Raw genomic sequence first — 16,941 nt, 5'->3', positions numbered from 1 at the left:
TGCAGCCTATTCCTCCCTTCTAGCATGCCCACATCCCCCCACATCTTAGTGTCATCAGCAAATTTGAACAGGGTGTTTTTAACCCCCTCGTCCAAGTCACTGATGAAGATGTTGAACAGTGCGGGCCCAAGGACCGAGCCCTTGGGGGACCCCACTGCCCACATCCCTCCAGGTCAAAAATGACCCATCCACCACCACACTCTGGGTGCGGCGCTCCAGCCAGTTGGTGACCCATCTGACTGTGTAGGTGTTGACACCATAGCCCCCCAGTTTCTTAAAGAGAAAGACAGTGAGAGACAGTGTCGAAGGCCTTCCGAAACTCCAGGAAGACTATGTCCACTGCTACCCCTGCATCTAAGGATTTGGTGATCTGGTCATAGAAGGCCACCAGGTTGGTCTGACAGGACCTGCCGCTAATGAACCCATGTTGGTTGTCCCTAAGCATGATCTCCCCTGCTGGCCCCTCGTGGATATGCGCCAGAATAATTTTCTGAGAAAGCTTGCCCAGGATCGAGGTAAGAGTAACTGGCCTATAGTTTCCCGGGTCCTCCTTCCTCCCCTTTTTGAAGATGGGAACCACATTGGCCCTCTTCCAGTCTTCTGTTAAGACTGTGCTGACTAGCTACATTTGCTGGGCTCCCACCAGTTCCAAACATACTTGTTATGATTTCAGTTTTAAAAACAAATCCACCTATTCTATGTGAAACATTATATCTAAATTATGTGGCAGAGCCTCAGTATCACTTGGATCATATATTTTTATGTCAAAATCATTTTGTGCTGCTTTTACATTTTCATTTTTAACGTCTCAGAAGTTTGAATTGGTGAATAATTATATCATAGCAAATGTCAGGGTGAAGCTAGAAGTCTTGGTCTCTGAACTGTGGCAACTGAGGCTGGATTTAGGAAGGTGAGAGTTCGGTTTGTTATCCATGAGGCAGTTCAGCCTTTCGGTTCCTGGGAAAAGGTACATCTCTTGTTTCCCTCCTCCTTTCAGGCAGGGCAGAGGTACCTATACATTCATAGTTACAGGGGTATAGGTTGTAGCCGTGTTGGTTTAAGGACATAGGCAGACAAGGTTCTTTGGGTAAATCTGATATCTTTTATTAGACCAACTCATATAGTTGGAAAAATTCTTCTTTGCAAGCTTTTGGGTATTTATATTTTTTCCAACTATTTGAGTTGGTCTAATAAAAGATATCAGATTTACCCAACGAGCCTTTTCTGCCTATACATTCAGAGTAACACTTTCCATTCCATTACACATCCCAGTAACACTTAACAGCAGCTATCTCCCCTCAGTATCTGTCACTATATCCAACAGTGGTAGATAAACTTGTTGAAGTAAGAGAAACATCAGGCATACTGTAACTAGCAGTGTGAATCTGGGAGTAACTCAACAAAAATCAGTTTATAGGTGTGCAAACAATTTTTGTCCACCAGCTAGCTATTTCTGATAAAATGATTGGCAGTGAAATTGGGTGGATGTTTAATAGGGGTGTGCAAAGTGGGCACTATTCGATTCAGATTTGGCCTGAATCAGGGACAGTGATTCGGTTCGTTGTTTCAGATTACTGTCCCTGATTCAATTCAGCCGAATCTGAAAATTCAATGCTGATTCAGAGAATCAGTGATTCAGATACAGACACAGCTTTAAATGTTTCTTATGCATACCTCAATGTACCAGCATGGCTCATGAATGCTGTGATGCTGGGGCAGATGGAGCGTCCCACGGGAGTGCAGGGGGGGGCCTCAGTGTGCTTGGCGGTGAACCCAGAAGTAGACTGGAAGTATTTCCGGTCCACTTCTGGGTCTGCTGGAGAAAGTGCTAGGTGCCCCCCTGCATCCCTGGCTCAGCGATTGGCCACAAGGGGACCCCGGGTGCCCCCCCAGTTCCAGGAGACACCAGTCACTGAGCCAAGGGGGCACAGGGGCCCCCCCCCGCGTGCTCCCAGCAGACCCAAAAGTGGACAGGAAGTGGTTCCAGTCCACTTCTGGGTCTGCTGCCGAGCATGCTGGGAAGCCCCCTGCGCTCCCATGGGACACACCATCCACCCCACCATTGCACTGTTATGAGCTGCCTGCTACCTAGAGGTATGTAGAAAAAACATTTAAAGCTGTGTCTACGTCCAAATCACTGAATCTTTCCAAATCTCTCTGAATCAATTTGGAGGGTTCTGATTCAATTCAGGGTCCTCTGATTCAGTTCGGATTTAGAGATTTGGCCACTAAATTGGGCCGAATCGCCGCCAAATCAAATCAAGGACCAAAGTTTCGCACAGCCCTAATGTTTAACCTGTTGTTAGACTCCAGGTGGATGCCCCACTGAGACAGGAGCAGTTCATATCTCTAAGAACTATTGTTTTGTACAATCTAAAGACTTAGAGGAACATCACTAAATCAGACACACTTGGCTCAAATCCAGTTTTGTACTTAATTCATAAACACTATTGCTAGAGTATCTGGATGAAAAGGAAGCTGAAATGATAGATCCCAGCTAACTGTCTACTTAAAACCAGCTGTAGCTACGTAAACATTTGCACAGTTAGAGAATCACATCAGATATGAACAGAACTTCATATTTGCTCCTCTTCAGATGAGAATAATAGTCTTTTTACAAGTCTCATTACTTGGTTTCATGAAGTTGGGAGGCAGAGACAGGAAGTGAGACTCATGCTGTTCTCACTTCACCAACATGTAACTAGAGTGAGGTAGGTGTTGGTTTTCCCAGAATGGTTTCCTTGGCAAAGCCCATGTGCTGGTATGAAGATACCTGAGTGCTGGAGGCTTTATAGCCTACTTTCGTGGCATTCACCATGGTGGGAGCAGATCCTAGACCCTAGAGGGGCTTACTCTCATTTCTGGAAGCTTGACTCTTCTTTTTCGCTCTAAGGTACTGCTGTCAACATGCTTCAGGAGGAAGCATTTGTCAATCATACTGCATACCTACAATGTAATTTTCACAATCCTGACAACATTGATGTGAAAGAACTGATAGTTTTTTGGCAAAAGGAGTCAGAGGTTGTGAATGAGGTATATCGTGGCGAGGAGCTATCTGACAACCTTGATCCTAAGTACATAAATCGCACAAAGATGGATATGAACACATGGACTCTGTCTCTTCTAAATGTTGGGATTATGGATGAAGGGCAGTATGTGTGTATTATACAACACAAGAAAAGCAGCGGACTGGAGAAGATATATGATTCCAAGTGCCAATTGTTTGTTATTGGTATGTATTCACTAGTGTCTGCCATCTACTGGTATCTTTGTTTCCATTTCATCTTTTCTCTGCCCAGGAGAGCATGCTGTACTCTTGAATCACTAGATATATACCTTAATTTCTAAAACTGACAGTCTGCCATCCCAGTAAAATTTCTGAGTCCAGATAGCTGGATATTTTTAGTGGAGGGCTCTCCATTTTGAAATAATAATATTTACACTTACATAGGACTTTCTGATACTAACCAATGAAAGTTTATAACACCCAGGTGAAGTTGGGCAATGTTATCATGCCTTGCAAGAGAAACTGAGACACAGAGAGGATAATGATTTGTTCAGATTCACACAGTTCCTGACTCTCTCCCCTGTGATACTCCACACTTCTTTTTAGGACACTCTGTAACACATGCCTCTTTAATTTGGGTTTTTGCGTTTGATTTGTATTAGGGTGCCAATGTCTAAGTAGCCATAGGTTTGTAGTGAACTACTGGCAGGAGTCATTGAAACAATTTAAGTTCTTTTTAGGCACTGTGATATTATGTTGTGGATATGAATAACTGGAAAATAAATCTAAAAATAAAGGGAAGTTTATGCATGGAGGAATGGAGGCTTACTCCAAAGAAAAATGGAGGCATTACTGAGAATTACACTGATTTCTCCAAGTTGACAGAGTAATATTAATATTTGGGCAGTCAGTCTGGCTCTGCACATGGCAGGGAGAGAAGCTCCTAAACAGCAAGCCTGAAGCAGAGTGTGTGGCTGACAGCTAAGCTGCCTTGAGAAGGCACTGAGGGCCTGCAGAAGAATACAGTTCTGAGTAGGGGGAAGTTTTGCTGTACAGCCAGCAAGCTGAGGTTTATGTTTGGACCCTGTGTATGGACAGTTTGCATTATAACCAGTAGACTAATATTAGTGCACTGGATTGTGCTGTTTTGAAGGCAGACTGCCCTACCTAAGTTATGACCCATAGCCTCCATAAGGTATGGATGTGGTTGTAGGGGAGGTCGGAGACCACAAAATTAGCCTTTAAGGCAATTAAACATGCTAGAGTACGGATGGGCTGGGAGGACCCCACCTAGTGCCTGTCAGCAGGCCGGGGATTAGCAGGGTTTAGGGCGAACCCACAGACTAGTAGAAGATCAATGCTTGTTCTGGGGCCCTGAGGGCAACCTCCCTTTTTCCTCATAAATAATACCAGTGCCACAGGGCACTAAGGTGCCTGTTCCTTTAAGAGCAGAAACTGCCTAGGGAGAGAGCCCTAAGAGCCAAACAGAACCCCCACAGGTGCAGGTTACTATGGCAGCAGGCTAACAAGGGAATTAGCCTGCACCTGCACCTGGTCAGCTGACCGGAAGAAGGCAGGGCCCTGGGCACATATGAACTCAGGGCTGAGACGAGCAGGAGTTCCTTCTCTGGCAGCAGCCAGGGGAAGGAGCCTCCAGGGAAGAATTGCCCAGAGACGCTGCTGGCCACCTGACATGCTGCATATAGGCCTAATGGGGCTCCAGGAGCTCACCAGGTACCCTGGCCTACAAGGCACTTAGTGCTGGGGGGAAGTTTACTCTTTTAAAGGGACAGAGCATGCCCCGAACTGCTTGTATTATGTTCTGACCCAGGGGCTCATGTTTTGGCTGCTGTTTATAAACTGATGAACCAGGCTGAGGCTATTGGGGGAGCAGGAGGCCTCATTGGGGCACACTACAGTGTGGGGACCCCAGCACCAGCGGGTGCAGCACCAGGGGGCGCAATGACAAAGGGATGAGCAGACCCCAGCACCAGTGTGGGCACAGAGAGAGGGCTGAGGAGAGCTGAACTAGACTAAGGCCTCACAGGGACAACATTTAAATACCATCTGTGAGGCTTGGGGCATGGTAAAGGGGCAGTTTTGGAGCCACACATCTAGCCCATAAGGTTGAGGGTGTCCCGTGAGGCATCCATTTTGAGCAGGACCCAAAAGGGGTCCAAGAACCCACAGGGTTCAGTGGGGTCTATCAGGACTGTGTCCAAACACAAACTTGAGGGCAGCCTCCCTATTTCTTATAATTACCAGCAAGATGTGGCAGGCGAGGAAAAGGGTGCCCATTGGGCAAGACTGACACAGACACAGAGCCCTAGGGGTGTCATGGCCATCCCTGGGGACCCCATCCCATGACAACCAGCAAAGTATGGCAAGCAAGAGAGAGGAAAGGAAAGAGGTCTGCCCTGACCCGGAGAGCTGGAGCAGGACAGGAGTCACGAGGCCACCAGGGGGCATCACGGCCATCCCTGGGGCTCAGTCCTGCTATATTTGGGTTTGATAAAAGAGAAAGAATCACAAACATTGTCAATGGGAAGAGAAAACCAGTAACAAAGTAAACTGAAAGAGGCCAGGGCTTGAATATTTTCGTTATCTTTGTACTCTCCTTTTTGGTTATAGTCAATTATAGAAGTCAGTACTTCATTGAAATGCCAGCTTCCCTGGCTAGAAGGTTTTTATTCTATCTATATACCAGTTGCTAAGTTTGGGGGATTACATTTTGAATGAAAGAGAATTTAAAGTCTCCTTTGCCATAGATTTTCCCCTATCACAGTGTCTGTGAACTAAAGTGTTCTACTGAAGGAAACCCCAAGACAATAAACAGTGAGATTTGGATCATATCTTCTTTTACAATATCTTGTGGGAATTCCCTCTTCCATTTGCATGTACACAACATCCCCGGGACAAAAATGGCAATTGGTTCCAGTGAAAAAGTATTGAGAAACTCATTAGTGATTGTTAGTTGTTTAGCTGGTAGTTCCAGTCCATGCTTTGGTGTCATTCTGTTTCTACAGCAACCGGTACTAATAAAGACAGCAAAACTGGTGGCTGCATTTACAGGCTTCAAGGCCTTCCTCAGTGTTAAAAAAAGTAGAATTGTAACAGCAGCTGGAAATGAGGAGAGAGAGAGCACATGGTTCACAAACCACTGCTCTAGCAATTGTGTAGTTGGACAGTCTACTCACCTCCAGAATCCTGACTGCTAATCCCAGCAGTCTCAGTGATGGACAATGTGGAATGTGTAAGTAACTAAGGTCTACTGTTTGAACGTCAGTACATTAAACCAGCACCTATATCAATACTGAGGCACCTAAAGATACATTCAGGAGGAGCTGACATCAGTGAAGCTTTATCTGAGATGAATCTGGCCAGTGTCTGAGCAGGTATTAGTAGATGGCTCAGACGTAAGCGCAACAAATTCTCTCAAACTTCTGGTTCATTTCAGGAGCTCAGATTTAAACCACATACCTGCTGCATTTCTTAAGCGCAGCTTTCCTAGTCAGGAAAGGAGAAATATACAAACAAAGGTTTATAAAAATTATGCTTTAAAAACTGAGTAATCTTAAATTAGAACTAATTTAATTAGAATTAACTAGTATTTAATTAATCCATCTAATTAGAATTAATTAGGATTGCTATGTATATGCTTTTAAAACTAGATGTTTTGCACTAAGTTTTTTGTTAGTTTCCTAATGTTTAGTAAAATATTACCTCTTACCAGGAATTTTTTTCCTGTGAAAGAGTTTCACACTTAAAGTGGATGCAACTTAAACTGTCCAAGTGGTAAAAGATAAGGTTAGGGCAGTCGCACAGAGTGTTCTGGATCACTTGGCAACCTGGGCCCGTTAAGGAAAAAGAGTTTTTTAATACAGTTCTGTACAGAGTTATACATCCAAGAACAAAGAATGAAGGCTGCACCTATGGAGTAGAAGTTTGCATCTTTGAAAGGAACAACTTTTGAAAAGTATTTAGAATTACACTGGTCAAGCAAATTAACACAAGCTCCTGATAGTAACCTGATGCTATGATAAAAAGGCTGGGACCCTGGAATGTAACAATCAGAGACAGGAATAGGAATACATTCTGTTCTAACATGAGAAAAAGTGTTTGTAATGCAGTGTTGCTTCCTGGTCCTTCTGTCCATTCATCCCATTACAAGCTGGGCAGTGTGCAGTGATTGTAATACTCTTGCCAGATCATGACTCATCCTTTGAGCCTAATAGTAATTCTGTGTGAAGCAGCTACTATTCGCTTCGGGTTTGGCCGATTCGGGGGACAGTGATTTGATCTGGTGATTCAAATCACTGTCCAAATTCAGTTTGGCCGAATCAGTCAGGCCAAGCCCGTCTCCCACCCCTCTCCCAGCCCAACAATAGCTGCCCCAGCTCCCAGCACTTGTGTAGAAAAAAAAAAAAAGCCCCAGCTCACTGGGTGCTGTTTGGCAGGGGGCAATCCCTGCTGCCCCTACTGGCCCATGCTGCATGGGGGTCTCTGCATGAGCCCCCCCAGCCCCCCTACGTGGGCCAGCTCCGGCCCTTTAAGAAAAAAAAAACCCTGAAAAACCCCAGGACTCACCACTCTCTCTGGCAGGGGGCAATCCCTGCTGGCCCCCACTGCCCTGCATTACATGGGGGGCTCTGCATGAGCCCCTGAAGCCCCAAGTTCGCTGCAGGAGCAGTGAGTCCTGGGGCTTTTCTTGTTTTTGTTTCTTTTTCTTAAAGGGCTGGAGCTGGCCCAGGCAGGGCACCCATGGGGGGGCTAGCAGAGCAGAGGGGAATCGGGGGCTCATGGCAGAACCCCCCATGCAATGGGGGGACAGCAGGGATTGCCCCGCCACCCAGCAGCACCCAGTGAGCACTGGGGCTTTTCTTTAAAGTACTGAGCTGGGGTAGGCAGCTATGGGGGGACTGGGGGAGCGGGAAGGGGCCTGGCAGGAATGTCTTCTGAAGATTCGGAGAGCTTTAAATCAATTCAGACCTTTAAATTGGTCCCCTGATTCTATTTGGATTCAGAGATTCAGCCACCAAATCGGGTCGAATCTCCTCCGAATTGAATCACCACTCGAAGCTTCACGCAGCCCTACCTAATAGTGCTCATCACCCTCCCACTGCCCCCCTCCCACAGGCTTCTAGTATACACATAGCTGAAGAACGGCTTTCTAAATGTCTTGATGACTTGCTCTTATATTCATGCTCACCTTGATTTACACTGCTAAACCCAAGATGAACCAGCAAAATAGGGCAGTTCTGATGCTTCTTCATTACTCCCCATCATGGCTTCTGGTCAGTAAATACCTTTTGCTTTTTTCCATTGGAATAAAAAGGTGATGAGCTGAATTTGCTCCTTATAACAACTCCAAACCTTGGCCGAGAGCCAACTAGAAGAAAACAGTCCATGGCTTGGCTTCAAAAGGCCTTCTCTTGGGGGGATTACAGTACTGAGGCAAAGGAGAGTATGGCTGGGGGACACTGCCAAAAGAAGGCAAAAGAAGTAAATACCCCATGACAGGCTTCAGGCCCATTCCCTGGGCAGACTCACTTCTGTCCCTGAGAACCTTTGGTGGCAAGTAGAGATAATGTGTGTGACTCATGGTGCTTTTTTCTGATCTGTTTTTAGCTAACTACAGTCAGCCAGAAATAGTGAAGCTACACAAGGGAACAGTAAAACCTGGCACAGCTTTGAATCTCTCCTGCTCCTCCAGCTGGGGCTATCCAGAGCCCACACAGATGAGCTGGCAAGTTTCAAAGGGAAACTTGACTGAGGAACATGTGGACCAAGTGGCAGTTTTTCAGGATGATAAAACAAAGCTGTATAAGGTTACCATCACTCGGACCTTCCAGGTTCCCATGGATACCCACATTAACATCAGCTGCCTGGTTTACCCAACATGGAAAATGGAAAGCCTTGTCTCAAAGTCACTATGCATTGGTGCGTCTTGCTTTGGCCATGCTGACTTTTCAGCCCTTAGGTGCCATTAATATTGAGGTGCATTTGGACACAACAGTCACTAGTGAAGGTTAGGGCAGTCACCATCAGTGTAAAACCTTTATTTTATAAATAATAAAAAATGGCAAAAAGTTGAACCTAATATTCTAACATGGTAAGCCCCAAATTTATCCACTCCAACCCACTGCCTTTCACACAGAAGCGCTTTCATTAGCCCATCTCTAACAACTGAGCTACATGATTCTTGCTGAATGGAAACCCCTAATTCCAGTCTACTGCTGCTGTTCTGTAATCCACTATGAAAGTGTAGTCAAGGCCTCCTGTACTGGCTGAGCCAAAGAAAGGCTTACAGTTACATCTGTAGCTCAAGTTGGAAACATCTGAGCTGTGGGACCAAACAACTAATACTCAAACCCTGCTGTGGGCACATCAGAAGATGTTAGAGTTGTATATGAGATAACTTGTTTTTAATCCCCTCCCCATTTAAAATAAAAACCCTTTTTAATTCACAATGTGAGGAAAAATCCTTTGGTACCCCTTAGCACATTTTTTAATTTGTACATGAGGACATGAATACATCAGGGTAGAGGAGCTCTATATGCCAGTCCCTTGCATATCTCATCTTCCAGAGGGAATGGCAGCAGTGTAGAAAGCATGGTTGAGTAGGCATGTTCTCTGCTATTGCTGCTGCAGTTGCCTGTGTCCCATTTAAAAAAGCATGAGGGGGTGGACACTCCGTTCCTCAAACACCACACTAGGGAAATACAATTCATAGATAAATCTTCCAAGGACAGGACACAGCCTCTTATGCCCTTCAGAAAGATCAAGACTCCCAAAGATGACTTTAGCAGTGAAGGTAGCTTCTCTCCCTGACTGAGGGTCTACCCAACACCAACCCTATATTGGCACCCAGGAGTTAAACTCAAGTGAAATTCACTTCAACTTGCCTCAGGATACCCCAAACCAAACCTAAACTTTAAGGACATGATAATAAGAAATTAAGGGAAAACTCCCCTACATTCTGTGCCTCTTTCATATCCTCCTGAAACACTATGAATAGCACAGTAGAACATTTCATGTGTTCTATGACTTCCACCTCCAACAGTTACCAAGAAATATTTAGTCCAGTTCCTCAAATTTACACTCTAGCACAAAACTTTAACAGAAGTTTCACATGCTTTTATATCAAAAGAGCAACACATCTAACTGTTATACATTCCACGCTTTTGGGAAACTATTTTCCCTTAATATTTTTGAGGTGGCCATTAAGATTTCAAGCTCAAATGAAGCAATGTAAAAGCAGCAAGGAATTCTGGAAATGTTTTTGCATTATCTTTTGATTTATGTGCTTTTATGGTTTGGGCTAGATGGGATGGGTCATAACTGTCATTAAATGAGTTTATTATCAGTGTTAAAGATTTAAAGTCTGTACTCCTTTCTTTATTCAGCACCAGAACCAGTAACACCAGTCATGCAACCCATTATTCTGCCTGCAGTTGGGTTGATAGCTGGAGTGGTCATAGCTGGTGTGGTCCTTGTGATGGTGGTGAGAAAGAGAAGTAGATGTAACACTTCTACCAGCCATTGTAAGTTTTTGCTTCCCATTCAGTCCTGCTTTTTTCCACATCATAGTTCTTCTTTTGAGTCCCTCTGAACATTATCCTTCATCTTACAGTCAAATGGAAATAGCTAGTTGCTAATACACTGGCTATCAGCATGCATACTGAACAGCAAGGAATCAATTAAAATGCAAAACAAAACTTCTTAATATTTTATATCTAAAGCACCACTTCATCTTTGGTTTGCACAGAGATGGGAATCTCCTGAGGACACCCTTTCCCCTGAGATATCATATCAGGCTCTTGTTACCTGCAAAGTGATTTGGTTTTAAATTTTGGCCAGTAACTTAAAGACTAGGAGTATAGGGATCAGGATAGAAGAGGAGATTATGAGATTTCATTTGAACAACTAGATAGTCAGAGGTGAGAAAACAGATAGGAATCGGAAAGGATTCCTTATGTCAATTAGCATAGCTTAGTCTTGATTAGAAGAAATTATGTTTCTCCAAGCATCCCCCTTACTGATGATATCTCCAACAGGAGTGGATGGATGTCTTTCCACCCAAGAGGCAAGGTGTATGTGCCATCACATAAGTTAGCAACTTGGTTACACTCACTATGCTAGACAACTGCGTACCCACTCAAGGGCATCCTCCTTCCAGCAGCATGTCCATATACCAGCATATCCATATATTCCCTGCTGTCCCCAGTTCCCTTAGCAAACTGACGTGTTCTTCTCTCTTATCCTGCATGTACTTCTCACAGTCTGAAAATATTTCCACATCCTCAGTCCCATCCCTCTGCCAGCTTCCCTCCCTGACAGATTTGGCTCACTGTCATAGGAATTGTGTAAACTTACTTTGTCTAGCACTACTGCCAGCTGGAGCAAGACTAGCAAAACCAGTTAATAGTAATAGTGACAAATTCATAGCAATTAATAGTAATTAATTTGTCCACTTCCCATATCAGTTACTCCAGATGCTATACTGAAGGACCTGTCTTCTTAATGAGAACTGAATTTAGTCTTCATTTTCAGTCTGTGCTTGAATTTCTCCATAGTGCTCCAGCACTGAATCCCAAAGTCCTGCAGTTACCTCAAATCAAAAGGATCCTACTCTAATATGGGAGTCCTGTCCTTTCTTGTATCAAGAGTAAAATATGTTCCCCAGAGTCTCCGGGCCTACATTTGTTCACACAGCCAAACAGAGTTCAGTCCCCAGCAGACATAATTCTCTTTGAGGGGCATTGTCACACAAAACACTTAAGACGCATTTTATTTAGATCATAGTTGGCACGTCTACATGTGCACTTTAATGTGCAGTAGCCTGTTTTCCTGAGCATTCGAGCATCACAGAAAAACTGTGCTAATATGCTAATGCAGGTAAAATTAGGCTACTGAGTACTGAGCATCACTAAAAAAGCATGTGCTTTCACTACTGTGCATAGGGCAGCCTAATGCACATTTAGTTAGTACCTTATATTAGAGGTGCTAAATGTAATGCATGATAAAAAAAGTGCATTAATGAACATGTAGACTCACCTAGTAGGTATTACTGTGCCATACTAAAAGTTAGAATGTGAACTGAGCCATGGGCAACTGGTGCCGCCTTAGTCGGGGTGGCCTGTGCCCCCCCTACTCCATGACCAGTCCCACTGACTGGGGTGGGGGGTTCCCCTGGACAATCCTGCAGACCGGGGGGTGGGTGGGGTGTCCCCCAGGCAATCCCTTGATGGCTGATCACTGTAATCGCTGCAGCTGCTTCCAGGAGTGGCTGCAGCCACTTCTGGGAGCAAGTGCCGGCCGATTGCTGCAGCCACTCCCACCTGCCTGTCCCATCCATTGACTAAGCGGTGAGCATGGCTGCTCAGGGGGTACACCAATGCTGTCAGGGTGTGCACATGCACCCCCTATGCATAGCCACTTATCTGAGCAGCCACATGGTAATGTTTACTATGATCTCTAATACAATCTCTTACAGCACAGTTTGCTGATTGTCAGTCCCAGCCTGGCACCACACCAGAGTCCTGAACCAGGTCTGATGCACTGCTAGGGCTGAGACTGACAATCAGGTGATTATTGCTCTCAGTCCCAGAACTGCACAGGGACCTGTTCAGGATTCTGATGAGGTTCTGGGGCCAGGACCAACAATCAGTTCATTGTTGATCCCAGTCCTAGCACCACACCAGACCCGGTTCAAAACTACAGTGTGGTGCTGGGACTGACAATCAGCTGATTGCCAGTCCTAACCCCACCACACCACAGCTGGTTCAAGACTGCTGCTGTATTAGGGCTGGGACCAACAGTGAAGGCTTGGTGTATCAGAGGGGTCCCTTGTAGATGTCAGCGCTGGGTAACTGCCACATACTGCTTGTATTATTTCTATGGAACAGCCAGACAATAGCTAAACATATGTTACTTAGTACAACTTGGAGATAGTCCTTGCACAAAAGGTCCTAACTTTGCTATCTGTGATACTATCAAACTTAGCATGTGGTTTACTGCTTGAATGTGCAGACACTTACATGTTAAATACAGGTAAGACCTCCTAAGTGTCCTGTATAACAAGGCCCTTCCTCTACTTCCTGAGATCAATGGGGTTTTTAACATTGGCTCTTTTTTCCTACTTAACTCCTATTTCTCAGATTTCTGTAAATCTTGCATTTATTTATTTCATGTCTCCTTGTAGCTAGTCAGATGGGAACAGAAGTGAACAGACAACCTAATAACAAGTAAGTATTTTTGCAACTTTGATTACAGTATGTAGCAGGGACTGAGGTAGGCTTAGTCCTTCATCCAGTGCCAGGATGGGGAACCCTGCTGACTGAAGCACAGCGTATGTTATTTTCTGCTTTAATTTTCCCCTGGCAGTGAACAGATGCTTGCCCTGTGCCTATTTGAATGTCTTTCAGTCTTTGCAGGCAATTATTTTGGTGCACCTAGAATTAAAGTAACTGGGGCATTAGATCAGAAGAAATTCCAATTCAGAGCCTCCCATAGGTTGAGGTTTTTTCATTATCATATGAACTAACACTCCTCCTGTTTTCCCTAACTCCTGTTTTCCTCAGAGATGAAGACTTGAAACCGATGACCATGCAACTTTGGAGAGGAGAAATGCAGTCCTGCCATTAACTCCCCAGGAGGGATCATCCAGATCCAGTAAGAACAGGGAAACTCCCTCCAGAAAGAAGTAGAGGTGAAGCACAGAGAAAGCTGTGATGCAGACATGGTTAAGGATGAACTAGAAAAGAAGACAGTACTGTCCAAAGAACATAAATCTCTCAGCTTCTCCAAGAGTACCTGGTGCCCAGCTATGCACAGCCAGTGACTGCTCCCGGTCTCTTTTGGACTTGTTAACCCACATCATGGAACATGTACTCCTCCCTGGACTGGTCAGGGCCACATCAGACTTTGCTAGATATTTGGGAAGACAAGCTAAACAGAAACATTCTTGCTCTGATCTCCCTACTTGCTCTGATTTCACTTCTTAGTCTGGTGACTGGACCTATCATAAGTCTTACTAGCTAAGGAACAGTAATTTCAAGGATAAAAGCCCACATTGGGAAATGGCAAGGATTCTATAAGGATAATATATAAGGATTATATTTTTCAACAGCTTCTTCTTTTTCATGGTTGGTTGCAATCTCTTCACTACCCCATAAATGAAGCACTCGAATGCTATATACTCCCTAACCCTGAAATTAAGTGACCGAATTGGTGTCATGTAGAAGACAGCAGGATACCCCATGGAAAAAAATGGGGTTAGACCTGTCAGTGAATCATATTCCTCAATGAAAAGATAGTCTGGAGCAGATTCTTCCTATTAATCTTGGGCCATAAGTATTTTGGAAGAGTCAGCTGGATATAATGTCAGTGACTATACTCTCCTTTGCTCTGAAGTAGAAAGAGCAACTGCAGGTCGGTTGCCTGCATTCTAAGAAAATGTATGCTGTCTTTGGTGAACATTTGATATTAGATGTAAGCAAAGGAAAGTAATTCATCTCTGAACAAAATTTAGCAAAACACTTTTTAAAATTAGTAGTAGTAGTATTAATATTATTATTATTGAAACTTCACTTGCATGAATTTGGGGCGTATCAATGATTGTTTTGTTAAAAAAGAGCACTGACTTTGATATTCTAATTTGGTTCATTACATTCTGACTTTCTTAATTCCCCTTGCATTGTCTGGAAGGAAAGTGTTGCATACTTTATTCTGTATTTAGGTAGTTGCTTAGCATGCAGAATAAGTCCAACTTCTTAGCAGGTGACTGCCTGTCTAGCAGTGATGGAGAGAAGTGATCACAGTAATGTAGTCTCTTAAGCATCTGTTAGCCTTCAGGAGAACTTCAATAGAAATGACAAGATCTAAACACAGAATCATGACCACCTGTAGTAAAAAAAAAAAATAGCAACAGGGGTATTAGCACCTCATTTTCTGGTCGGATTGCAGCTAAGGTACTTATATTCTGTTGATCTAGATTTCCTACAACTTCAGCTGGCTACAAGGGTTTTTTTCCTCTCTTAAGTGATTGTACACATCTTCCGCATTCTACCCTAGAGAATATTACACATTAGTGCTGGATGAATTTGTCTGAGTGGGCATGTCTACACATTGCTGTACAGTGAGGTTGTTACTGCACCATGTTTTAGTACTTCCTTTTGGAAGTACTACTACACGGCGCAGTAACTGCCCATACTATGCCACACTGGTGACACATGAGAAGATTTCCCTGCTACACCGCCATAGCAGTGCCCTATAATCAGGGAGGGCACTGCTAAAGTGATGTAGCCGGCAATCACGTGTAGACTCACATGATTACTACATCACTGTAGTCTACCGTACAGCGATGTAGCATGTCACTACATCACTGTAGGGCAACTTGTAGATGGCCCAGTGAGTAAAGCCATTTGGGATCATGTATCATACATGTTTATAAGTTATTAGCCATATTACACTAAAATAATTTTGTAAAAAAGTCAAAGGTTTTATTTTTAAGTAAAAGTTTATATTTGCTAACATTATTATTATTTAATTAATTATTAAAGTACACATTTTCTGTACTTGTGTTTTATTTTTCTGTCTGTAAAACCATCACCATATTGGTAGCTATATGACCTGTTTAATAACAGTCTCAAAGAGAAAACATAGAGGTAGTTCTCTGAGCAAACCGTGGGGGAATTGCTGAAAACTGTGCATGTAACTAATGTAAAAACAAGTGAAGGTTATGCACATAACAAGAAAACTAGCTAGTGATTTATCAGCAGCAATCTTTGCAAACCTGGCCGTATGCATTCTGATGAGGCACCAAACTCCAAGCTGCGAGCTGGCCTATTGAAGTTTATTCTTCAGGTTATTGGGAATCTGGCTGGCAGGACATCTCTTTCATTCCTTTGAGATCTCAGAAAAACAGCAGAGTCTCCCTATGCCTGAGGAAGAGTACTTGTGCCTGAAAGCTTGCTAAAAACTTTCTTTCAACTACTCAGTCCAATAAAAGATATCACATCTACCCAGAGAACGTTACCAAGACATCCCTTAGGCATTTCTAAATCTCAGTGTAAATGCCATACATAGAAACTCCCTTGAAGAAAGAATATTTGAAAACCATTTGAAAATATTTGACCCGTGGAAGCTCAATAGATATGCTTTCAATAGGTTTCCATATTTTCTCCCCTGCTCCTTCATGCCTATTTTTGCTTGGATTGCCCACCTCCAAATCCACACCAACAGTGGAGTTATATCTTGCCAATATTCAGATCCTGCCGCACCAACAAACAATCTCCATTGGCTTTATTTACATACAAATCACACCAGTACCTAAATTCCCTTGGCTGAGGCCCAAACGACTGGGTCAGAGTTGAAAGACAGCAGCCAGAATAAAATAAAACAATTCAAAAAGGATGTGGAGAAGCTTGAGAGAGTCCAGAGGAGAGCCACACACATGATCAGAGGTCAGGAAAGCAGACCTTACGATGACAGGCTGAGAGCCATGGGGCTCTTTAGCCTGGAAAAGCGTAGGCTCAGGGGTGACCTGATGGCCACGTACAAGTTTATCGGGGTGACCACCAGGATCTGGGGTAACGTTTGTTCACCAGAGCGCCCCAAGGGATGACGAGGTCGAATGGTCACAAACTCCTGCAAGACCATTTCAGGCTGGACATAAGGAAGAATTTGTTTACTGTCCAAGCCCCCAAGGTCTGGAACAGCCTGCCATTGGAGGTGGTTCAAGCACCTACATTGAACACCTTCATGAGCAAATTGGATGCTTATATTGCTGGGATCCTATGACCCCAGCTGACTTCCTGCCCTTTGGGCGGGGGGTTGGACTCGATGATCTTCCTAGGTCCCTTTCAGCCCTAATGTCTATGAAATCTATGAAATCTAAAGAGGACAAAAGCCAAGAGGGCTGAGGACTCTGC

General features: G+C 44.1%; 1 protein-coding gene across 1 annotated transcript in view; it reads left to right on the top strand.

Annotated features, from left to right (window-relative positions):
• The window catches only part of CD86 (CD86 molecule), a 16,135-nt gene extending 620 nt beyond the window's left edge, over positions 1-15,515 (top strand). Inside the window, exons 2-6 of the mRNA XM_019544130.1 lie at positions 2,894-3,232; positions 8,636-8,947; positions 10,414-10,551; positions 13,212-13,254; positions 13,591-15,515. Coding sequence (XP_019399675.1) covers positions 2,894-3,232; positions 8,636-8,947; positions 10,414-10,551; positions 13,212-13,254; positions 13,591-13,654 — 896 coding nt within the window. The 3' untranslated portion in view covers positions 13,655-15,515. The remainder of the gene's footprint in view (positions 1-2,893; positions 3,233-8,635; positions 8,948-10,413; positions 10,552-13,211; positions 13,255-13,590) is intronic.
• Positions 15,516-16,941: the final 1,426 nt, after the last annotated feature.

Source organism: Crocodylus porosus, unplaced genomic scaffold (genome assembly GCF_001723895.1).
Source record: "Crocodylus porosus isolate Cpor-Errol unplaced genomic scaffold, CroPor_comp1, whole genome shotgun sequence".
NCBI lineage: Eukaryota > Metazoa > Chordata > Crocodylia > Crocodylidae > Crocodylus > Crocodylus porosus.
Note: the sequence above shows the minus strand (reverse complement) of the source record. Positions and strands in the feature narration are given on the sequence as shown.